The sequence below is a fragment of the Sinocyclocheilus rhinocerous genome, unplaced genomic scaffold (assembly GCF_001515625.1).
Source record: "Sinocyclocheilus rhinocerous isolate Xijiao unplaced genomic scaffold, SAMN03320098_v1.1 scaffold11, whole genome shotgun sequence".
NCBI lineage: Eukaryota > Metazoa > Chordata > Actinopteri > Cypriniformes > Cyprinidae > Sinocyclocheilus > Sinocyclocheilus rhinocerous.
Window position 1 is genome coordinate 1614600 of NW_015625587.1, and position 24687 is coordinate 1639286.

Genomic DNA, 24687 nt, shown 5'->3' on the forward strand with positions numbered 1-24687 from the left:
ACTTTGTGATGAATGTCAGGAGGAGGAATCAATTAAGCACATCTTTATATCATGTAAGAAATATATACAAGAAAGGCAAGAGTTCAAGAATCAGCTACGGGAAATAGGTATAGTAGAGTATAATGTTAAAAATATAGTAACATATGGAAATAATGACCAAGGACGGAGATATTTGTTTAATTTTCTAAGGAGGACTGGACTGAAAGGACGATTTTAATTAAGATATAGTAAGTTAAAGCGAGACAGCACAAAGGTTTTTACTATACGTTTTTTACTCCACGCTGGTCTTTATTTGAGGATTTAATCTATGAGATGGAGTTCTTCAGATGAACTGAGGAGGGCAGCAATACGCCTTTGAAGCGTCTAAGCTGCCGCAAATCACACAAGAAGAAGAAGAAGAAGTGAGACAGCAGATGGCAGTAATGCAACACTATGGATGCCAACTGCCGTAAAACTCAAATGAAGAAGAAGAATGCGTCAGAGACGTTCCTGAGTTCGACTTTTATTTGTTTATTTGCATGTTTTGACATTGTTAAAGCACGCGTTCTCTCTAAAAAAATATTATTTTTCTTTTGACGCTATGGCGCTGCTCAGAGGATTGACCGTGTTAAATAGAGTTTCTCCAAACAAGTGTTTCACACCAGCACGAGTAAGAATTGAATGTTGTCCATGCGCACTTAGTTTTTGTGTATGTATTTACAATTTAGTTTCGAAATCTCATAAAATGCTGCCAATATAAAGTAATTTCTTTACCTGGAAGTTTATATAAATAAACCATATACAAAATGTAAGGTTGTAACTTCAAGTGTGCATTTTAGAGAATTTAATTTTAAATAGCTTGTACAGTGTTATCTTTGGTTAAAATGATCTCTTTTAATTGTAATATGTGCACACTGTGCACTGAATGGGAAAATCGTGCCTTTCAAACTTGATTTTTCATTTGAGACGTATTGCATGAATTATACAGTAATTCTCTCGTTTAAGTAGTAATTGTTTACATTGGCATTGTCCTTATGACCTTTGACCCAGTTGCTATTTATAATTGCTACTATTTTTTCCTGACTGAGTTCATGTATTAAAACAAAACGACCCTCTTTGCATCCTTTAACAGATGTTTGGAAATGGGACAAACACTTTATACCAGAGCGGTCCTCAAGCTAGATTCTTCCCACCTTCTGAAAGTGTTATGCTTCTCCCAGGAACTTACAAAAACAAAGTGGCCTTCATCACTGGAGGAGGAACAGGACTCGGAAAAGCCATGACCACCACTCTGTCTTCACTGGGAGCAGAGTGCGTGATAGCCAGCAGGTTAGTTATCTCAGTACAATTAAAAAGTATTAAGCAGCACAATTGTGTCCAACATTGATAGTAAGAAATGTTTCCTGAGCACCATATCAGCATATTAGAATGATTTCTGAAGGATCATGTGACACTGAAGACTGCAGTGATTGCTGCTGAAAATTCAGCTTTGCCCTCACAGAAATAAATTACGTTTTAAAACATGTGCAAATATAGAAACAGTTATTTTTGTTATACTATTATTGTTTTTACTGTAATTCTGATCAAATAAATGCATCCTGGTGAGCATAAGAGACTTCTTTCAAAAACATAAAAAAATCTTATTTTTACCTCAGACACATTTTCACTTTGTTTTATAGGTCTTTCAGTTCGTGAATAATTGCTAATGCACCCTACAAGCAAAGCCAAAAGCTTAAATCAATTTGAATTTGAGTGATTATTTGTGTTAAGTCTTCTGTCGTCACATCATTTCCAGAAATCTTGATGTTTTGAAGAAAACAGCACATGAAATCTCACAACAGACAGGAAACAAGGTACCCCTGCTTTAGTAAGTCTATGCAAACATTGTCATATTCTTACAGCAATTCAAATTCAGATTATGGTGAAGAACTTGTTTTCATCCTCCTAGAGTTTGATAAATGTGTTCATGTTTCAGGTCCATGCCGTCCAGTGTAATGTTAGAGACCCTGCTTCAGTGGAGGCTGCTGTTAACCAGCTTGTCAATGATGTCGGTCTGCCTGATGTAGGTTTAGGTCTCCATCTTAACAGCAGTGATGCAATAGATTCAGCCAAATACACAAAACTGTTTCTGATATGCACTGTCAACCCACAGGTGGTGATAAACAATGCTGCTGGAAACTTCATCTCTCCGTCAGAGAAGCTTTCCCCCAATGCCTGGAGAACCATCACTGACATAGTGCTGAACGGCACCGCGTATGTCACGCTAGACATCGGGAAACGCCTCATCAAAGCTGAGAAAGGTTATTATTATTTTTATAGAGATGTAGCTAAGTAGTTGTAGGGCAATTCAACTTTTAATTATGATAGAAAGATAGCTTACCGTTACAAACAGTAGAGCATAGCTCTAGCAATGCTGAGGTCAGGTTTGATTGCCAGGGAATGCATGAACTGATGATAAAATTTGTACCTGGAATTAGGGATGTAACGATTACCGGTTTGACGATAAATCACGGTTAGTATTACCGTTTCATCTTTTAATTATCATTAAAACCGTATTAGATTACCGCGATTTGAACAACTCGCGATAAATAAATACTGTCCAGCATAAAGCACAGTTTTAAGTAACAGTCTCACGTGCGCACAGCAGCAGATTAGTTTCGTTTTGAGTGAAAACAGGGCGGAAAAGCTGGGAGGTTTTAAAAGAGTGCTAAGGGCAATTATGCAAATGAATATATGAATGCAAACGGACCGAATTTGCATGCCCTGCGGTACATTTTGACCAGTTGATGAAAAACAAGCTTATGTGGACTCTACACATGAAGTCTCTTTCTGGATAAAAGCTTCTGCAAAATGCATAAATACATGGAAAGGTTGTTAGATAGGTTGAATGGATGTGGATGAGTTGGAGTACATAACCACTAGAGGGCAGTAAGAGCAAAAAAAAAAAGTCTTACAGAGTACACAAGCCACTGATATTCTGCTGTGTTTGTCATAGGGCTGGACAATAATTCAATATCAATATGTAGATAAAACTTGGTGAAGTGATTTACGTGTCGGTACTTTTTGAACATCTCCAGCACATCTATCAATACCGTGATAATAATGATAACCGTGATAATTTTGGTCACTATAATCGTGATAAGAAATTTTCACACCGTTAGATCCCTACCTGGAATGCAATTTAAGTCTCTTTCTGGATAAAAGCTTCTGCAAAATGCATAAATACATGGAACGGTTGTTAGATAGGTTGAATGGATGTGGTTGAGTTGGAGTACATAACCACTAGATGGCAGTAAGAGCAAAAAAAAAAAGTCTTACAGAGTACACAAGCCACTGATATTCTGCTGTGTTTGTCATGGTGATTATTTAATAATTAACAGAATGCTTTGAATTTAACAGAAAGTTCTATCAATCACATCTCTGAAAATAATTTTGTGTTGTCCCTCGGCTTGTAAAAAAAAAAAAAAAAAAAGGTGCATGCCCTTGATATTGCTTTGAAATAATTGTTTAAAATGTACATCATTCCAAAAGTACAGCCAGAAATGTACACAATTTTACATGCAAACATGGTAAACCAAGATATTAAATCAGAAAGGTATAACCAAAAGTCCATCCACCTAGAACTGTAGTCCCATTGCTAAAAGGACAATTTAGATCATTTAGTTTTTTTGTACTGAAGAATTTATATTAGAACCAAAAGTCCAGTTGTACATTTCTGTTCTTAGACCCTAAGCAGTGGCCCTAAGCGTCCTGTCAATGCCAAACTTTTAAGTGCATTTTGTTTTTGAGTGACACATCAAAATTATTTTCTGTGGTGACTGGTCACAGATGATGTCAGTAGAGATAATTATTGAACCCCAGAACATTTCTTTATTTTTACATTACTGTTCAAAATGTTTTTTTTTTCTTTTATTCAGCAAGTATGCATTAAATTGATCAAAAGTGAAAGTAAAGACACTGGTAATGTTACCAAATTTCTTTCAAATTAATGCTGTTCTTTTGAGCTTTCCATTCATCAAATAACCCTGAAATGATGTGTCACGATTTGCATAAAAGTATCAACAAATCAGCATATTAGAATAATTTCTGAAGAGTAATGGGTGCTGAAAATTCAGCTTTGCCATCACAGGAATAAATTACATATTAAAATGGCAAACAGTTGTCTTAAATTGTAATAATATTTCACAATTATTTTCAAATAAATGCAGCCTTGGAGTGCACAAGAGATGTGTGGTTGTGCAGATGATCCATGTTTTTCTTCTTTTGCCCATTGTCTTGATGCTTCTACTGTAATGAGGTTGCCTGTGGCTTCTTGCACATCCCATGAGCAATGCTTTTGGAAATGTGGCATAAAAAGTTGTCAAAATGTGGGATTTTGTTTTGGTAATCAAGCCTGTTTTTATAATAGGCTAATTTATGTGCATTCATGCTGTTCTCTGCTCTCGTTGTTTTCTTTTAAGATAACAGCTTCTGGTTGTAACCAGTAAGCCACAGTGTAATCACTCCTCTGTAAATTAAGACATCATTAGTCTTAATGTACATTTACTTTTCAATGATAAGGGCCAAGTATGTGTGTGGGTACGATGACAACAAGCAAGATAAGATGATTCTGGTTCATTGCCTCAGTCACGTTTGTGTGTGTGTGTGTGTGTGTGTGTGTGAATGTGAAATAGCTGCTCAGATTCAGACATCCAGCCTTTCACTTGATTATTTTGACCACTTTCTGCTTCCTTGAACATTGTGATTACAGACTCTTCAATTACTCCACTAACTCGAAGTCCAAAGATAATATATTACTGATAACAAGTCTGACCTTCACGATACAGTGTGTTTTATCATCATCTCATTGTGTCACAGGTGATCTGAAGCCTAGTTTCATCTCATTTGAGGCACCAGAAACTGATAATCTTGTTGAATTTATTCACTTGAAGGTGCTACGTTTCTGGCCATCACCACAATCTATGCTGAGAGTGGCTCAGGTTTTGTTGTGCCAAGTGCTGCTGCTAAAGCTGGAGTGGAGACGCTTTGCACGTATGTACTCTGTTACAATACAGACATGTTTTTAGGTCCAATTCTCCTGGCAGGCTGTGGTCTCCTTTGAGAATCAGGTCCTCCTGTCAAATGCCTTTCTAATATATTCTTGGGAAGCTGCATATATTATCATAATGAAGGTGCCGTGTGCTATGTTTCATTTACATTTTAATTGTAAGATGGGGATCTTGATCCCCTCTCCTTAAGGAGTGTTAAATATGCCGAAAATACAACAGGGAGAGGTGAACACCACACTATCTAACTGATGATTCAGATCAGTAGCTCATTAATAATATAATCTCTGCTGAAATGTTTAGTTCAATGACAGGATTTATATATATTATGTTAATACATTTATTTATATATGATGCTACATATACGTACATACACGCGCACACACACACACACACACTACTTTATATATAATATATAAAGTAGAATTTTATTTTTATTATTTAGTAGTTATGTATATTACTAATATAAAAATGGTGCAGTTGTTATAGATGTTTGTATATTCATGAGTGATCAAATGAGAATCCTAACTTAATTCCAAAAAGTTGCTTATCTGAATCCATTGCCTTGCCTTTAATTAAAATAAATAAATAAAAATTATATTAGTAGAACAAAGATTTGAAAATAATTATATAAATATGAATATAGATATATCTTAAATATTCTATTATTATTGTTGTTGTTATTATTTTTAGATCATAATGTGGTTTTTTTTATGTGGTTTTTTTTTATCTGTCAAATTCTTACTAATATTAAAATTGATTTTGAATCTTTTTGTACTTCTTGGAATTTTCAATGTGTTTTCAGATTTTAGGGCCCTACAGTACTTGTATACCAGATTTGCACCCTACAAAAATCTCTTTTGCTGAATTGAAAAGTGGCCACATAATTGCACTCTGATTTGAAGTGTGTTCTATACATTCTGTACATAAGATCACCAGAGCCTTAACAGCCCTTTGATTGCATTTTCCTTGGCTTGACCGTGAGCCACTATGTTTACTATTGCTTCCCCTGTGTGATAAACCTAATGGAAAAAAATCTGTCTCAGGAAGATAATTGCAGTAGAAGCCGTGTTTGGCCATGTCTGATAGATAGGATGACCAGATGTCCCCAAAAGGTGGAACAAATTTCAAATAAATCAGAGCATGTGTAAAAGATCTGACTGATTCCATCTACCCACAGGTCTCTGGCAGCAGAGTGGGGCAGATACGGCATGAGATTCAACATTATTCAACCAGGACCAATCAAAACCAAGGTAGTGTGCTTTTTTATTTTTTATAAAGTTGCTCTTCTCTGAACATGTTATCATACAACCCAAGGTATGTTCAGAGAGAAGTTGTAAAGTCCAGTTTGTGAGTGAATCATGCTTTCTAGTCAGATCATTTCAGTGAAAACCAGTTTGAATGATTGGTTTACAAATCAGACTGATCCAGTTCTTGAGTTCAACTCTGAATCAATCCAGTTTGGATTATTTTCAATCTTTAAAGCTTTACTTTTTTAAAAGTTTATGAAATCCATCTGAAAAAGGGGCTTTACAGTGACTCCTCCGGTATCTTTCTGAAGGGTGCCTTCAGCAGACTGGATCCCACTGGTACGTTTGAGAAGTTGATGTTAGAGACTATAGCCGTGGGTCGTCTGGGAACTCCTGCAGAGATCGCCAACCTGGCCGCCTACCTCTGCAGCGATTATGCCAGCTGGGTATCAGGCGCGGTGAGTTCGGTGACCTTGCGTGAAAAGTGCTTTGTCTCTCTGAGCGAGAGCTCACCTAGCATCATCCCCACAGGGCCTCTCCGTTTACAGCCAAATGGAAACGGAGCCAAGGGCACACACTCCACCCCTCTTTCCCTCTCTGAGTATCAGAGGGAATTTTGTGAAGAATTAGAGAAAAAAAATAGTGCTCTAGAGATCAATATGGAGTTATATGGTCCGGTGCATAACTGTAATGGCCCTATACTTATAAAGTTAAGGAGCCCTGACAGGGCAGCTAATATGTTTTTCACAGTGAAAGACAAATTTCCATCTCATATATCTCCTTTTTCCTCACAGATCATTCGAATGGATGGTGGTGAATATGTCTCCCTTGCTGGCGAGTTTAATGGCTTGAAAAAGGTGATTTTTTTTTTTCCCCCTTTAAAGTCAATCAATTAGAAATTTACAATGGGGAGTTTTTATTACTTTATTTATTATATGTTTACCTTGATTTTATTTGCTAGGTCACACAGGAGCAATGGGCCATTATGGAAGCAATGATCAGAAACACAAAAGGATCATAAACCTCTGAAACCGAAGTAACTCGGCACTAATGACAGTCCTAATCTCAATCTCCCATTGTAGCACAGAGGATCAACTATTCTGAAATATGATTTTTAGATTGTGTAAACTGAGATTTAAATTGTCCTGGCACATACAAATATCCGTCCAGTGACATGTTTATCACATTGAGGGCTATAATGAATTGTTGTGTGGAGTTTTTGAGCAGTGCTGAATATAGATATTGTGTACTTTTTGACCTGTCTGCCATTTCTGCCTTAACTATTCATTGTAACAATAGCAATTACACTCTGCATGCTATAAACATGTAGGTGACTTTTTTTTTAACCTACACACTGCCCCTGTACTCTGGGATAGACTCCAGCATTCCCACAATCCTAAGCAGTTTGGAGAATAGATGGGTGGATAGATGGTTACTGCCCGTGTTGATAAATCCCACAAAAACATGTTTTGAGATGTTATTGTGTTTAAAAGCATATAAAAACAATCAGGCTGATCTTTTATGGCAACAAGTGTTAGAAGTCTTACAGTAACTTTCAACAGCCTTATGATGTAATGATGAAGTAGATATATTTTGGTATACATTAACTTGTTTCATGCTTAGAAATGCATTTTGTCGAAATTATATATATTCTGTAGAATAAATTCTGCCTTAGTTGCATTATTCTTGTTTAATTATCAATTTGAGAATAAAAATAAATAAATAAAAAAGGGAAATAATTGATTTAATTGTTTTGTATTTCTGAAGTTTCTTTAATAATTAAAAGTGTTTTTAAACCAGGCTCCACTAAAAAACATATTCATTTCTTCATATTTTCTTTTCTTTTTTTCTCCCAGCTCTTTCTTCCTAGTGGTTTCCAATTCAGATTACATTACTGCTTGTGGTGGAGCAAAAGCAGTCTTTTTTGACTTGGGCTCTTGACAGCATCTGAGAGTATAGAACACAAAAAAGACATTTCTTGTTGACCTGCTCTTGTTAATGGTATATAGTGAATTATAATGCTTGTATAGTACAGATAATCACATATACAGTATCTCACAGAAGTGAGTACACCCCTCACGTTTTTGTAAATATTTTATTATATATTTTCATGTGACAACACTGAAGAAATGACACTTTGCTACAATGTAAAATAGTGAGTGTACAGCTTGTATAACAAAATAACTCAACACACAGCCATTGATGTCTAAACTGCTGGCCACAAAAGTGAGTACACCCCTAAGTGAAAATAAGTCTTACTCTTTGTTGAATGTGTGATGTTCAATTTTATGTATACACACTCACACACTACCGTTCAAAAGTTTGAGGTCAGTAAGATTTTTTTTTTTAATAAAGTAAAACAGTAATATTAAGAAATTACTATTTAAAATATCTAATTTCCATTTGATTTGGTGATGCGGATTTGGTACTCCAGTAACGTTTCTATCAATGTTGAAAACAGTTGTGCTGCCTGTTATTTTTGTGATAAATTTTTCTGGATTCTTTGATGAATAGAAAGTTCAAAAGAACAATTTATTTGAAATAGAAATCTTTTGTACCAGTGTAAATGTATTTACTGAATAAAATTATTAATTTCTTTAATAAAAATGTATTGACTTTTGAACGGTAATGTAATCATTTAATATATTATGTAATAATAGATGTATTTAAATGTTTAATATGTAATTTAATATATTTGCTGGGCGAAGCCTGAGTCTTGACGGTTTTAGGCCTCAATATGTCCTTATAGTCATTAGTGCTAAATATCAGTTAGCCTTAATAGTGGCATTTTCAGGTCAAGCCTAAATCACTGGATATTACTGGCAGTGTGCTAAAATAGCTTATAAATTGGCATCGAAATTCTGGTATGAAAACAATTTTCTGGCTACAGTGCTTGAGGGGAAAAGGCATTTCTCTTAAATGCCATTCATCCTTGGTGTTCCGGTCCAAAGGTGTCTAATCGAAAATTCCACACATAAAATCTTGATATAGATATGAAAAAATTTGAAAATCAAATGCGTTTTCAATACGCTGCTATCCTAGTTGATTTAGTTTCATCAAGCTCTCAACGTTCCAGCTAAATAAACGGGTTTAGATAAGAGTGTTTCTGTTTGTTCACAATGATACAAGTTTTATGTCTTGCTGTGTCCGCTTTGGGAAGGTCAACTGTTCAATTATAAGATAAGATCATGATCTGTTGAAACTTTAAATGGGAAGGAGAACTCTACTGAGTGTTGCTTTGTGTTTTTTGCTAGAACTCTCCAACCCCTGCTTTATGTTCACATACTGTTTCAAAACATTTTAAGAATGATTTTATTGACTGAGCAAAATAACATTTGCATGTTGTGATTGTTGCAACAAATCACACAATGAACTTCTTGAGATGTTCATCATTTACTCATATTGTTCCAAACCTGACTTACTTTCTTCTGCGGAACACGCACACACACACAAAAAAGATCTTTAGAAGAAACTAAATGAAAATCAATGGGGTCCAAAAGAAATCAGCACTGGATCCCATTGACTTTCATTGTATGGGGGGGGGAAAGATACTTTCCCACAGATGAAAGAAACTCATACATGTTTAGAATTAAAATTAGTCTGATTTTTAGAGACTGAGGTATTCATGACAAACAACTGGATGCAGGTAGTCATTCAATAAGTTACTGGCAGGGTGCTAAAATAGCTTATAAATTGGCATCGAAATTCTGGTATGAAAACAATTTTCTGGCTACAGCGCTTGAGGGGAAAAGGCATTTCTCTTAAATGCCATTCATCCTTGGTGTTCCGGTCCAAAGGTGTCTAATCGAAAATTCCACACATAAAATCTTGATATAGATATGAAAAAATTTGAAAATCAAATGCGTTTTCAATACGCTGCTATCCTAGTTGATTTAGTTTCATCAAGCTCTCAACGTTCCAGCTAAATAAACGGGTTTAGATAAGAGTGTTTCTGTTTGTTCACAATGATACAAGTTTTATGTCTTGCTGTGTCCGCTTTGGGAAGGTCAACTGTTCAATTATAAGATAAGATCATGATCTGTTGAAACTTTAAATGGGAAGGAGAACTCTACTGAGTGTTGCTTTGTGTTTTTTGCTAGAACTCTCCAACCCCTGCTTTATGTTCACATACTGTTTCAAAACATTTTAAGAATGATTTTATTGACTGAGCAAAATAACATTTGCATGTTGTGATTGTTGCAACAAATCACACAATGAACTTCTTGAGATGTTCATCATTTACTCATATTGTTCCAAACCTGACTTACTTTCTTCTGCGGAACACGCACACACACACAAAAAAGATCTTTAGAAGAAACTAAATGAAAATCAATGGGGTCCAAAAGAAATCAGCACTGGATCCCATTGACTTTCATTGTATGGGGGGGGGAAAGATACTTTCCCACAGATGAAAGAAACTCATACATGTTTAGAATTAAAATTAGTCTGATTTTTAGAGACTGAGGGATTCATGACAAACAACTGGATGCAGGTAGTCATTCAATAAGTTTAATATTACCGTACACAGTGTCTGTGGTGTTTAGCATAAAGGAGCATGTCATTTTTTACAGTGCAAAATCTAACATTAGAGACAGGACTGGGGCGATGCATTACATTCGGCATGTGCTTGCAGTCAAAAATACCCCACTAGCAGGGCCTGCCGTCAGTTACAAACATGCATCGCAAAAGTAAATGCAGCCTTTTGGAGTTTTATACGCTGGATCCCACCAACAGCATTCTTTGAGGACATTATTGCTTTTGTCTATGATATTGTAAGATAAATCAATATACTTACTGAATAGGTATTGGTGGATATTTCTGGTATTGAATTGAGATGGGGATATGGTAGCCTGTTGGGTTTCTTCTTTTGTTGAGGGAAATGTGTTCATGTATGCAGTGTAGGTTGTAAGTATTGTATGTGTGCCATTGTTAAAAAATCTGTACACTTAGAAACAGTATAGAAACAACAGATTGAAAAGTATGTGCCACTGGGTTGCCTTTCTAAGTGAAATTCATATTCAAAATGAAAGAACGTAAGAGGGTTCTAGCTACTTTACACATCACAGGTGAGCTGAGGACGGGGTTCTGGGATGGTGTGAGTACAGACGGAGGCGTTCACATCTCCTCTTCGCACAACACCAGCGCTAACTCTGTTCTGTAGAGCTTGCCTCCGTCAGACAGAGCCATGATGGCGCTCTTATACGTCGGGATTTTGCTGACTTCTAGAACCTGTCAGAGATCAGAAGAATATCTTCAGTGATTCTTCAGAGCATCTGTCAATGTGGCATCAGACATGTTCAGCTTTCATGAGTCTCAAAGGCTTTTTTCAGACATGCAGCACATTTTTTTAAACCCAAACCGTATAAATATATTGAATTGCATACTGTTTTTACTTTACTACATCTATGAGGTGTGAACAAACCCTTGGTCCCAAATGGCCTGAACAGTTGGTGTCAGTATTTTTTTTTTTTCTGAGAAATTAATACTTTTATTCAGCAAGGATGCATTAAATTGATTAAAAGTGACAGAAGTCTTTTGTAACATTATAAATGGCTTTACTATTTCGCATAAATACTGTTCTTTGAACATTATTAATCAAAGAAAAAATTTATCATGGTTTCCACAAAAAAATTGATTTTGCTGACTTCTAGAACCTGTCAGAGATCAGAAGAATATCTTCAGTGATTCTTCAGAGCATCTGTCAATGTGGCATCAGACATGTTCAGTTTTCATGAGTCTCAAAGGCTTTTTTCAGACATGCAGCAAATTTTTTAAAACCCAAACCGTATAAATATATTGAATTGTATACTGTTTTTACTTTACTACATCTATGAGGTGTGAACAAACCCTTGGTCCCAAATGGCCTGAACAGTTGGTGTCAGTATTTTTTTTTTTTCTGAGAAATTAATAATTTTATTCAGCAAGGATGCATTAAATTGATTAAAAGTGACAGAAGTCTTTTGTAACATTATAAATGGCTTTACTATTTCGCATAAATACTGTTCTTTGAACATTATTAATCAAAGAAAAAATGTATCATGGTTTCCACAAAAAAATTAAGCAGCACAACAGTTTCAACATTGATAATAAGAAATGTTTCTTGAGCACCAAATCAATGGATGTAGAAGGATCATGTGACACTGAAGACTGGAGTAATGACTGCTGAAAATTCAGCTTTGCCATCACAGGAATAAATTACATTTTATTACAATATATTACTATATATTAATTACAATATATTACTATAGTTTGTTTTTTTACATTTCTAATAATATTTCCACAATATTACAGTTTTTACCGTAATTTTAATCAAATAAATGCCACCTTGGTGAGCATAAGAGATAAAAAAAAAAAACAACTAAAATATCTTACTGACCCCAAACTTTTGAATGACTTCTTTTATTTTTTATTTATTCTTTTGGACAAAACTACCCCTTAAAAGTATATTCCAGGTTCAGGCTCTGTTGTTTCCCACAGAAAATGGAATCATTTTTCATTTTGTAAAAAAAAAAAAAAAAAAAATTGGATTGCTAAAACATGATTTTTAGTTATGAGGTAATCTCTATGCAAGTCCACAATTTTCAACTTTAAAATGTCATTTTTCTCAGCCGGGAAAATGGACCAACATTATTGATGACTCATCCTGCACTACAGATTTTTGTCTAATCAGATGTTCTCTAGAATGAAAAGGCCCCTCCTCCATTCAAAGCTAGCAAGTTGCTAATCATGACTCAGCTGTATCTAACTGAAGCCAACTAGTTATTTTAAAACATGGGCCCTGCTAAAACTTCCTGTTTTAACAGGAAATTTGTTGGCACAAGAAAGACAACTGAACTTCATGGAATCTTCAAACCTTGTAGAATGCTTTGCCCCACATACCATAGTAAGTGCTTTTCTACATGCGCTAATTTTGATTTTTTTTCTACAGTCTGAGGGACTTAAGATGTCATCTGTGGTAATCTACAGATTTCTAGCTGAAATTGTACTGATCCCAGACAATTCCCTTTTTTTAGTAATGATAGTTTTAGTATGACAGTAGTTTCTTCCTTTACATCAAGTATTTCTATCTTCTAAAGCTGAACATTTGCATGCAATCCACATGCATCAGCAGGAGATTAGATTTCTCACTAGTATTATAATTTATGAGTCTGCTTCAGGAAAATAGTTTGTGCTCATCGTGGGCTTCAACTGAGAGTCAGAATACATCAACAGATCTCAGAAAATGAAAGCATGAAACCTCCGATCAGCTGTTTTTTTTTTTAGATACGTACCTTGTTGTTTTTCTCACAAAGGTCTTTAAGGAGGGCGTCAAGTTCATTTTCGTCCATGTAACCGTTCCTGTCCTGGGAGAGGTGGAGAGCATAGTGAACATTAACGAGCACAGATGTGTGACAGCCACTGAGGAAACTCAGCGTCATGCCACTTTACTATCATTTCCTGTATTCTCTATTCAGACATTAGGGACGCCTCATGCAATGTTCTCTAGGGAGAGATTGGAAATCAGGGCATTAAGGATCGGTTTTGCACACAGAGTCAATGCAATGACATGCTGGGTCTCGAGGTGCTCATTTGGTGCTCTGAAGAAATAACAGCCAGAGAAAGTGGGCCTGTAACATCCGTTAGATAGCTTGAGACATTTAGACATGCTCCTGAAAAGGCAGTGTACTTACTATATGTATTGGCTTTGGTTTAAAAGAAAAGTTCACCATCAAATTTTTTTAAAACCCCGTTTTTATTCACCACCATGCCCTACCAAATCCTTATTTTTTATCATTTTAATTTTTTATATTTTATATTTCTTATATTTGTAAGAACGCAAAAGTAGATTTTATTTGATTTTACTTTAAAATATTGGAATATTATTTCATTGGAATTGTATTTTATTTTACGTTGCACAGTTCTTGGTCATAAAATAACAGTTCATAGCAACCTGGGGCTGCATAGATGCTGCAGAACAAACTGTCACGCATTGTAAAATTTTATTATATACTTATATAATGTTTTGAAGGTAAAAATAACAGATTTTGAGTGAACTATTAACTACTGCATCCATACGGCATCCAAAATAAATTTCATTATGACTTTTCAGGAGGCATTAAAGCAGTAAATTAGGAATAAGCCAGCATGTCAAGTCTATGTATCTCCTTAATATTCATAAAGTGGCCTTAAATCACCTCTTAATGAGCTGATGAAAGAACATGCTAGCTTGTTGCATAGTCCCAGAGCAAACAATATGAGGCCAAACCACATGTCTGCTGAATGCAGACCAGCAGTCAGTGTATCTGTAATGAAATGTCTCAGAGCTTTAAGCACATGCTGCCGCATCAGCACTCTGTGTTTTCTAATAGCCCAAAAGCGGGTATGTTTGAGTTTGAGCCGGTCTCCATGCGAGTTCGCAACCCGAACCTGCCAATCAATAAAGATCAGGGGTGCTGTCATCAGCAGTGAGGAATTTGCCCTATTCAGGGACACAGTAATACATTACAATGGAGCCAGGGCCAAAAGATTCAATGGTGTTGGAGGTGATATCCAGACTGAAAGAGACTATCTTTGCATACTAATGGCTGCTTTCCTCGGGTCTTATACAATTGGAGACACTTTGGCTGATCTATGCATGCTTGGTTATGCATAAAATCAACCAGTATTAAGTTTAGGCTTGATGTATTTTAAGGCTGTCGGGCACAGAGGATCTTTATTATTAAATGATATGAAGGAGTGACTGATCAATGCAAGAGACTTACCTGATCATATAACTCAAAAATCTTGTTGAACTCTTTTCTGGCCATTTTTACCCCCTGAAGAAAAGATTTGTTCAGTTGTAGGTGGTTAAGGGTTAATCCAATCCATTTATGGGTTAATTCCTAATGCTGACATACCTGAAATTTTAGTAGAAAATTCTCCTGGTCCGGTAACAGCCTGTTTAAAAAATAACAGATGTTTGAAGTTAATAGGCAGCGATAAATATTCATAATTCATTTCCAAGCTCACTAACCGTGCCATTTCTGACAGACATAATTTCCCATCTTTATTTGAATCGAAAATTTTCAGCTGTAAAAAAAAAAGAAGAAAAAAACAATATTTATTCCCTCAAAATGGCAAGTTCTCCAAGGTGACACAAAATACACATTTTTGATGGGCTGTGCACTTCACCCTGAACTTACCGTAGTCAGTGTGTACTCCTCTAATTTCTTCTCATCATATGGTTTTTTAGCCCTCTGAAGCAGGTCTTTCAAAAAATTCTGAAAAGCATTAGATTGGATTACACGGAGTCATTAAGTAAGTTTGGGGTCAGTAAGATTACTTTTTACAAATGTATTACTTTTGAGGATGCATTAAATAGATTTTGTACAATAACTTATAAACCTTTAATGACAGAAATACTGTGAGATACGAGGTTGTTAATTGATGCTATACACTTCTATTGAAGATACCACCATGCATTATTTTAACTTATTTTCTAAATAATTGTGCAACAAAATTCCTGGTGAAAAACCCATGATTCTGCAGAGAAATCTCCACCAATCAGAGAAACACAACAAATAAATTGCACTTCTGTGAAGCACTGCAAGTGATCAGTTTCTCTACACACTCGGCTACCTAAATATTTGTATGCATAATATGCATATTTTGCAATAAAGGTAAAAGTTCTCTGTCATTTTTAATTTGATTGTCATTTGCAATGCTTCATGGGATTGTAGTTATTTTCCTCTTTAAATCCTTGTACTTTTTGTCTTTTAGTCTGATTTCCAAATGTTAATGTTGTGATTCACCTTGTAGCTAAATGAGTTAGGCCTTTTAGGCTTATAACTATGAAACAAAGACTTTTTAAAATCCCTATGGGAAAAATTCATGAGAAGAATACTTCCATAACCAAGGCTGCTAAAAAAAGTGAGCAGGCACTGTTGCACTTGATTATAGAATATAACCTGTTTTGACCAATCAGCATCCATGAACTATCCATATTATGTTTGTAGTGCTGCTGTCTCCAAAATGCAATGTCCATATTTCACAAGAGCTCTCAGAATTTGCTTTTCCTGCCGGAGGTCTATTAGTGGGTCCAAAAGCAGTCCAGTGTTGACAGATTGCACTCATCAAATCACTGACTGTAAATCTGGCAGCTGTTCAAAGAAACCTCTCCCTATTTTAATTTAAATGCATAAATCCTCAGTGCTTACTTTACACAAGCTCCTTTGAGGGGTGCATGTGGTGATTAGTGTTGGGCCCAAAATCAAATCTTTTGTTCAGTTTGTTGTCGTACCCTCCAGTCCACATGCTAGAGAAAGACCTAGAGCACTGCTGACTTCTTGAGAAAGAAACTCCAGAGCAGGTTCCAGTATGTCTTAAATAACAAACTTAACTTAAACTTAAGGAATAGTTCACCAAAAAAGAAAAAGAAAAAAAGCTCTCAGGCCATCCAAGATGTAGATGAGTTTGTTTCTACATTGGAACAGATTTGGTTAAATTTAACTTTACATCACTTGCTCACCAATGGATCCTCTGCAGCGAATGGGTGCCATCAGAATACTTTTGAATTTTAAACTGTCACTTCTGGCCAAAATACCAATCCATAATAACGCTTCCTCCAGTGAAAAAGTCCATCCCTGTTGTCCTCTCACATCAAAATCCACCAACATTTTTGTTTAGAACTATTTTGGACTAGTTTTGCTTGTTAACGGTGCTTCATCTGTGCATATTTCTCACCCAATTTAGACAAGATGACCTTTTCACTGGAGAAGGCAATATTATGATTTTAGCTGGAAGCAACAGTTAAAAGTTAAAATATCTTGATGGATTTATTACAAACACAGCTTTTCATTTTACAAGATGTTAACTGATGGAGTGAAGTCATGTGGATTACTTGTGGATTATTGTGATGTTTTTATCAGCTGTTTGGACTCTCATTCTGACTGTCATTCTCACTGCAGAGGATCCATTGGTGAACAAGTAATGTAAAGCTACATTTCTCCAAATCGGTTCCAGTGGAGAAAAAAAACTCATCTACTGTACATCTTGGGTGGTCATTTTTTGGTGAACTCTTCCTTTAAGTAACTGGATACTTCATGAATTTTATCCAAGCATATGTGAACAGATTATGAACTCCAAAAATGAATCACCGCAAAGTATTTTTACACATTAAGACTGCAGTACACTTATTTTGCTTTATTGCATTTTTTGATAACATGGTTTTGCTGAGGTCAAACTGACCTCAAACAGAACCAGAAATGTTACTGTAGTCACATTTCTGAAAAGTACATGTTGACCTGGTTGTAAAATACAGAGTTAAAGCTGTAGTGTGTCGGTTAAGTCAGAGCAACATACATATTTGAAGGGAAAATAACAGGTTTAAAATTACTATTATTATTTTTACACCTACAGCATTGGGGTCTCTGGTTCCCACATAAGGAGCATAAAAAGTAAATCTCAGCAGACCATAAACGTTGTTACTCAACAAAGAAGGCTGCTCACTGAGCTCACATCTTTTGAAAGGTTAAAAGATTGTTTCTTACCTTGAGTTCGTCAGCTTCGATGTATCCACTGTGATCAGCATCATAATTTCTCCAAGCCTGGTGGAAAAATTAATAAATTTAACCATTGGAATTGTTACAGAAAGCTGACGCTGATCTTTAGAATTTACATTTACATTTTTTAAACGTCTTTAAGTTATTCAACATGCTTTTTTGAAAGAAATCTCTTATGCTCACCGAGGCTGCATTTATTTGATGAAAAATACAGTCGCTAAATACAGTAATATTGTGAAATATTATTACAATTTAACCTAACGGTTATCTATTTTAAAATGTTGTTTATTCCTGTGATGGCAAAGCTTAATTTTTTAGCATCATTACTCCAGTCCTCAGTGTCATATGATCCTTCAGAAATCATTCTAATATGCTGATTTAGTGCTGTAATCACTGTAAGTGTATACTTCAAACACATGCAGTGCAGTGGTATTATCTATTCTAGTTTGTTTAAACTGTGTACATTTCAGACTCACCTTCATAAATTCTGCACAGGATTTCAGCTGTTGTCTGAAAAATAGCAAGAAGTTTTCCTCTGTAGGTAGTATTTGAACCAGCTGTGAAAGATGTACAGACAAAGATCAGATCAACAAAATGTATGCACTTTTTGATTAATGTAATGCGCATACATTTTTATGGGAAAGACAAGTTGACTGTCAGCTATGAAGGGATGTCAGTTTATGAGGTGTCAAATGCTGCTGGATCCGAGAATATCTGCTAAGTGATAGCATTTCTGAAATGATGCTCCCAGAGAGCCGCTGACAGCTGCACTGATTGCTGAAAATCCACACGCTTTCACTGCTCTGAATGGGTCTGAATGGCTCACAGTACTTTTTTTGGGTAAAAGCATTTCATAAATGAACAAGCATCTTTGTTCTCTGGTAAAACAACACAACAGTATGAGCTAAACGCATGTCAAACCTTTTTAATTTTGGAGTCTAAACACTGCAGTTTGTGCCAGGCATTTGGACAGTCAGAAAATCTCACTATATAAATTTAAATAAAAGCATATATATATATATATATAAATAAACAAATTTTCATCTTGTCTGTTAGTTCCTGGGGAAAAAATAATAATTTAAGAAACATGCATTCTAAAGAATACATTCTGTAACTCTTAACAAAAAATACAGTTTGTTGCAGACTTCAGTGGCTATAATCAAGCTTCCGGCTGTTACGATCCATTTCTTCTTCCTTTTAAAAGCCATTGATGTGTAAGAACAAATACGCACAGACAGATGGGATGTGCTGCTATCTTCAGCCCTCATTGCACAATGCTGATTGTGTTTTGATACTGCTTTTGATGCAGATGAGAGGAGTTCTCATTCCTCAAAAAAATCTGCCCATTTTGGCATAGGACACAGAGCGGTGACTGTGCAAAAATCACTAAAATGTGAAACACTTCAGTTCATTCACGTGATGGGGTAATGGTTTTGATGACAGTTAGGCCCCAGACTCCAGAGTTTGCTACATCCTTTAAAATGCAACCCACCAAGTTTTCGAAACTTTCGCCTGTTTACCAAGAGTTATTTGTCTTACTACAGGTTCAGTGAGAATCAATAGCTTGGCTGAGACAAATGAAGGCATATCCTCAGACAGTCGCCTCTGAGAGGGCATTGCATGGTGTAGGGCAGACTTCTAAATTGAGTATACTGGAATAAAATGTTTCCAATGTGCTTTAGCATTAGATACAGATGATGTGGGTCATTAAATAAATAAAAAATTTAAATATGTATTCATTATATTTTGTTGTATATATATATATTGTTGTGTGTGTATATATATATTTTGTTGTGTGTGTATATATATATATATATATATATATATTCAAATTCCTTCTAGCTTATAATTAAATTATAAATTTTTACATTTTGTTTTATAAATTTAATTTTTACATTTTTATATTTGTATACAGTCATTTCCTTCAACCCAAAATTCCAAATACGGGCAAAACACCTGTAAAAAAAAAAATTTATATGTTGTAAAACCTCCCTTTAAAATAATCACATTTTGTTTCTTTGCAGCCTGAAATGTAGACGGACACAGTTTTTTGTTCTCAATGTGCCATTGAGAAGGTGATTAGCTAGAGCTGATTGAGTTTATAAGTCCATTTTTAGGAGGGGGTGATCCTTTTTCCCAATTCAGTGATTCTGTTTTTTTTTGTTTTTTTTCTGACATGTTGGTGTTATATCTTTCACTTGGATGTTAAGTTGCACTGAGTAAATACAGCTGAATAAAACAAAAACTGTCTTCATTTCATGCTGCAAAGCAATAAAATCTCTTCTGTTTAATACACAGAGGATTCTGTGTGATTGGTTGAAAAGGCAATTGATTAATTGTAGAATCATCCTGAAATCCTTGTCCTCTGTGGTTTCTGTCCAGAAAAGTGATCAAACTATTTAATCCAAATATGCCTGCTTTAGCTGACATAACAGTGAAGGAGGGATCAAATCAAAACCATTTAAAGGAACTGAAGAAAAATGAAATTTAGTTTAGTTTAGGTCGAACTGCCCTCTTTCAGATAATGATGAACAGAGTAAGTTTGCAATTTTAGTTATGATTAGTAGTAATAAAAAAAAGTTTGTCTCACAGCTACTAAAATGTGTGAATTAATTTAAATCTACATAAAAACATGTATTAGTTTCATACTGAGTAATGTTGTTGATTTGTTCAGTGTTTGTCAGCTTCCAGGATGCATTGCAGCATGAATAAATTATGCGGTTACTGATCAAGGATTATTGTTTTGCTGCTTGCTGTCTTTATGCTGATGTTGTTGTTTTTGTCATCTCGTGTTAGCTATTTGATGGGTCTTTTTACTCATTTGATGTTTGTAGATTGTCACCATTATTAGGGTTTGTGTGTTCAGATCCATATACATCTATGAAGGCATTTTCAGTCTGCCGCCTTCAAGAGTATTAGGCAAACAGACCTGAAGTATGGTGGGCACAGATTTAATCTTGTACATGAAACCTGGACACATGCACTGTCTAGAAGTCTTAAAGTTTGAATAAATTAAATTGCTATATGCAGAGGCCCGTGAGAGACATTTAGGGGGCAGTAAAGCACAGCACAATATCATTAGAGATGTGAAATGACCCAGTGGCTGCTTTTCCTCAGTGCTGTCACAGTCCATCACCTCCTTTTTATGCCTAATAGGGCTGTAACTCAATGACATGGGAATCTCAATAAAGTACATCCACTGGACACCACCTCAGGAACAACATGGAGGACAAGAAAGTCACTGCTTTACAATGTCAGACCAGCTGCACACCTTGGATCTTGCAGTTATAACATAAAGATGGTGTGATTGTAGAGGTTTATTATCAGTGCTGGTAACCTGACGGTTACTTGCTTGTGTAAAAGTGTCAAGGTTTACATAGTTAGCCCCTGGTGATTGATACTGTAACTACCAATCTGGTTCAAAAACCTCTTTTATTATAATGGACATTTAAAATTAGCAGTGTATTCTAACAGATTTTTGTTGTAGGCAACATATATTGGTAATATTTTATATTCATATATTTTATTTAATATTTTCTGTGCATATTTTATTTTATTGTTTAGTTTAGTTTAGTTTAGTTTAGTTATTAAAGAAGGCCTATGCATGTTCTTGTTGTGCCATCAGCCAATCAACATTATCAATTATCAAACAATTATTAGTAGTGGTAGTGGTAGTAGTAGTATATTACTACTACTATTATTATTATTTATTATTTTTTTTATTTTTTTTTATTTTTTTTTATCATTGTAGTCAGTAGAGAAGGCCTTTGCATGTTCTTGTTATTTCATCAGCCAATCAACATTATCAAGATTGATAGACTGATTGATTGATTGATTGATTGATTGCCTCAAAACCTTTCAGTGGTTCCCTTGACCAAACATTTTCAGTCCTTTACTTCCAAGGGTCCTGAACCACCTGAGCAACTGCCATTGAGATGGAAATGCTTCCTATAGGAATTATAATCTGATCCCATAAAGTTTATCTGCTAAATGGTTACATACTCTGACCTTCATGCTGGTGAACTTAAAACTTCACATTTGTTATTATGACATTTCATTGCAATCATTCATTAACCAATTATTCAGCATATATTCAGTTATTCCCAGCCCTTATGAATGTTGTTTGCTTGGCAATTTCAGCATGTGTATTTTCCAGACAAGAACAATCCATGATTCGTACCAGTAATGAGTTTCATCCAAGGTCATTCCACTACATCAAGTCTGCTCGTAGTTCTCTTCAATGAGCCTTTGGTTCTTTCTTCTTTTATTTTCAACATACATCGCATTGCTGTTCTTTATAGATAACAGCATAACGATCGGATTGCAATTACAAAGGACGGTAGAGTTATTGTAAAACAAACACAAATGAGGATTTATTCTCTATGAAGCAAATGAGGGGAGGAGCCAGCAGCAGATGTGCATGGACCCAGATGGGGAGACAGACTGACTCTAACGTGCTGACTGAGACAAACTGGGACAAAGTCTCTGTCCTCTGTCAGAGCTTTTAACAGGTCTGATAACATGCCACTCCATCATATGATACAGCAAAGGCAGAATTCATCATTTATTTTAAATGCTAGGACACAAATGTGTAATGCCACTAAAATGACATTATACATATTATTTCATATTACTATACATACCACTCTGACAACTTTATGAAATAAGCATATTTTACATAATGTTACTTTTTTTTGCTTTATGCTTTACTCTGAATCTTTATGTACTTAAATACATTTTCCACAACTTACTATGCATCATCATATTCTACAAATTTCTCTAAATAAAGAACTTTAAAGGGGTCATATGATGTTGCTAAAAAGAACATTATTTTGTGTGTTTGGTGTAATGAAATGTGTTTATGCGGTTTAAGGTTAAAAAAACACATTATTTTCCACATACTGTACATTATTGTTTCTCCTCTATGCCCTGCTTTTCTGAAACACGTCGATTTTTACAAAGCTCATCGGTCAGAAAACCTTGTCATTTGAAATGTAATTTAAAGCGTAAAGAGTTAGGAATAAGTACGTAAAATTATTATTTTTTTCCAAACGGCAGTAATTTTCTGTAAATCTATGTCAGTTATGGTTGCTTCCGGGTAAGCGGATTCTCCGCAGCTTTCTCGCCTCTGCTCTGTTGCTATGACTGGTCAGGATTATAGCGCGTTCTCAGTGATTTGCTGGTCTGCGGCAGATTTAAAGGGGTCATATGATCTTGCTAAAAAGAACATTATTTTGTGTATTTGGTGTAATGAAATGTGTTTATGCGGTTTAAGGTTCAAAAAACGCATTATTTTCCACATACTGTACATTATTGTTTCTCCTCTATGCCCTGCTTTTCTGAAACACGTCGATTTTTACAAAGCTCATCGTTCTGAAACGCGAGGTGTGCTCTGATTGGCCTGCTATCCAGTGCGTTGTGATTGGCCGAATACCTCAAGCGTGTGACGGAAATGTTACGCCCCTTACCACTGCATTTACACTGAAGCACTTGTCAATGAAAGAGGACAAATAAATGAAATGATCTTGCTCTATTAGTGTAGTCACAAGTGAAACTTGTGAAGTTCGTTTATATAGTTGATAATATATAGCAATAAAGACTTGAACATGTAAGGTCACATGTGGCCATTTTTAAAGTGTTACCTATTGATTCTACCACTTATTTTTATTGCATATGATCTGTATATATTAATATTCATTTAAAATATATGCTTTATAATAATTGTTAAACTAAAAGTGCTTGTGTGTAATGGATTAATAATAATATAAATTATATTATAATTATATAAATAATATGTAAATTGTAATTATCATTAAAGCCAGACAATTTTGTTGTAATTTTTTTAAGGTACTTTATAGTGACCTTTTTTTTTTGCGTCAGACATGTCACTTTGCTCCCATCTGATTGGTCCAATTTCAGTTTGAGATCTCTTACCCAGAACATAACCTGCCCCGGAGCAGGTTAGCCGTGGAGTGTAAGTTACTATACCAGTCATGCAAATCAAACAAAGCCAATAAGGTTTAAAGGTGACATATCATGAAATTCTGAAAGTGCTATAATCAGGTCCCTGGTGCATCTACCAACCAAGGAAACGTGAAAACGATTAACCCAATCACTTTGTTTAGGTAAGCCTTTTTCTGCAAGCGTCTAAGAAAACGAGCGCGTCTGATTTCACTCCCTTGGTGACGTGGCAAAGGGATCTCATTGTAACTCGTGTGTTTTTAACGTAAACTTGTGTGTGAATTAGGCCTGTCGCAATAATCAATATGTCGACTTATTGCTCAATATATGTACATGACCTCAATAATTTTTGGTGACGCAATATCCAAAATCTCCATACAAAAATCTCCATACAAGTTCTTTGTGCAGTTTTCTTTTTTTCTACTTGTTACTTTGCACTTTTTGTTACAAAATGTTTATTTACTGTTTATTCAGGTTTTTTTAAGGTATCTAATATTTTGATACTTAATTTCCATGATCTAAATATTCTTAAAAATTAAAAGTTTGTTGTCATTTGGAAGTGTGTAGGCCTTCTTGCATTATTATGCTGTTACATTATGATTACATGATAATCAGAACCAAAACAGATATGTTTAGCAGATACCAGCTGTAAAGACCCAGCCCTATTCTGGAAAAGGGGGCGGGGAGCAGCAGCTCATTTGCATTTAAAGACACAGGCCCAAAAACAGCTTTGTTTCTGCTTCCACTCAAAATATATAATAAATGATCTGTGGAGTATTTTGAGCTGAAACTTCCCAGACACATTCTGGGGACACCAGAGACTTATATTACATATTGTAAAAAGGGGCATAATATGTCACCTTTAAAGACGTCTACCAGATGTTTGTACACAGCAGATGCTTTCCAGATGAAGCGATCTTTAACAGACATCTC

General features: G+C 35.3%; 2 protein-coding genes across 3 annotated transcripts in view; one reads left to right on the forward strand and one right to left on the reverse strand.

Annotated features, from left to right (window-relative positions):
* Positions 1–470: 470 nt before the first annotated feature.
* On the forward strand, positions 471–7977 carry LOC107756153 (2,4-dienoyl-CoA reductase, mitochondrial-like). Of its 2 annotated transcripts, none has more exons than XM_016573166.1 (10): positions 471–688; positions 1112–1308; positions 1775–1832; positions 1955–2041; positions 2132–2279; positions 4911–5010; positions 6205–6277; positions 6586–6732; positions 7069–7131; positions 7236–7977. In XM_016573166.1, exons 1-10 carry the CDS (start codon positions 581–583, stop codon positions 7293–7295), a joined length of 1041 nt encoding a protein of 346 aa, XP_016428652.1. In that variant the 5' UTR covers positions 471–580; the 3' UTR covers positions 7296–7977. The 2 variants fall into 2 exon arrangements, with proteins under 2 accessions (XP_016428652.1, XP_016428661.1); XM_016573175.1 differs by having other exon boundaries at positions 471–649; positions 7236–7973.
* A 2866-nt stretch (positions 7978–10843) lies between these two features.
* The window catches only part of LOC107756003 (calbindin-like), a 15854-nt gene continuing 2010 nt past the window's right edge, over positions 10844–24687 (reverse strand). Inside the window, exons 3-11 of the mRNA XM_016572969.1 lie at positions 18828–18852; positions 18270–18358; positions 17782–17838; positions 15436–15513; positions 15267–15322; positions 15151–15190; positions 15016–15069; positions 13546–13617; positions 10844–11503 (exon numbers count right to left, since the gene is read on the reverse strand). Coding sequence (XP_016428455.1) covers positions 11390–11503; positions 13546–13617; positions 15016–15069; positions 15151–15190; positions 15267–15322; positions 15436–15513; positions 17782–17838; positions 18270–18358; positions 18828–18852 — 585 coding nt within the window. The 3' untranslated portion in view covers positions 10844–11389. The remainder of the gene's footprint in view (positions 11504–13545; positions 13618–15015; positions 15070–15150; positions 15191–15266; positions 15323–15435; positions 15514–17781; positions 17839–18269; positions 18359–18827; positions 18853–24687) is intronic.

Coding starts and splice junctions, on each gene's coding strand:
- LOC107756153 (XM_016573166.1), top strand. CDS start 581: ATGGCGCTGCTCAGAGGATTGACCGTGTTAAATAGAGTTTCTCCAAAC. Junction 1,309..1,774: donor GAGTGCGTGATAGCCAGCAG/GTTAGTTATCTC, acceptor CATCATTTCCAG/AAATCTTGATGTTTTGAAGA. Junction 6,278..6,585: donor CAGGACCAATCAAAACCAAG/GTAGTGTGCTTT, acceptor ATCTTTCTGAAG/GGTGCCTTCAGCAGACTGGA.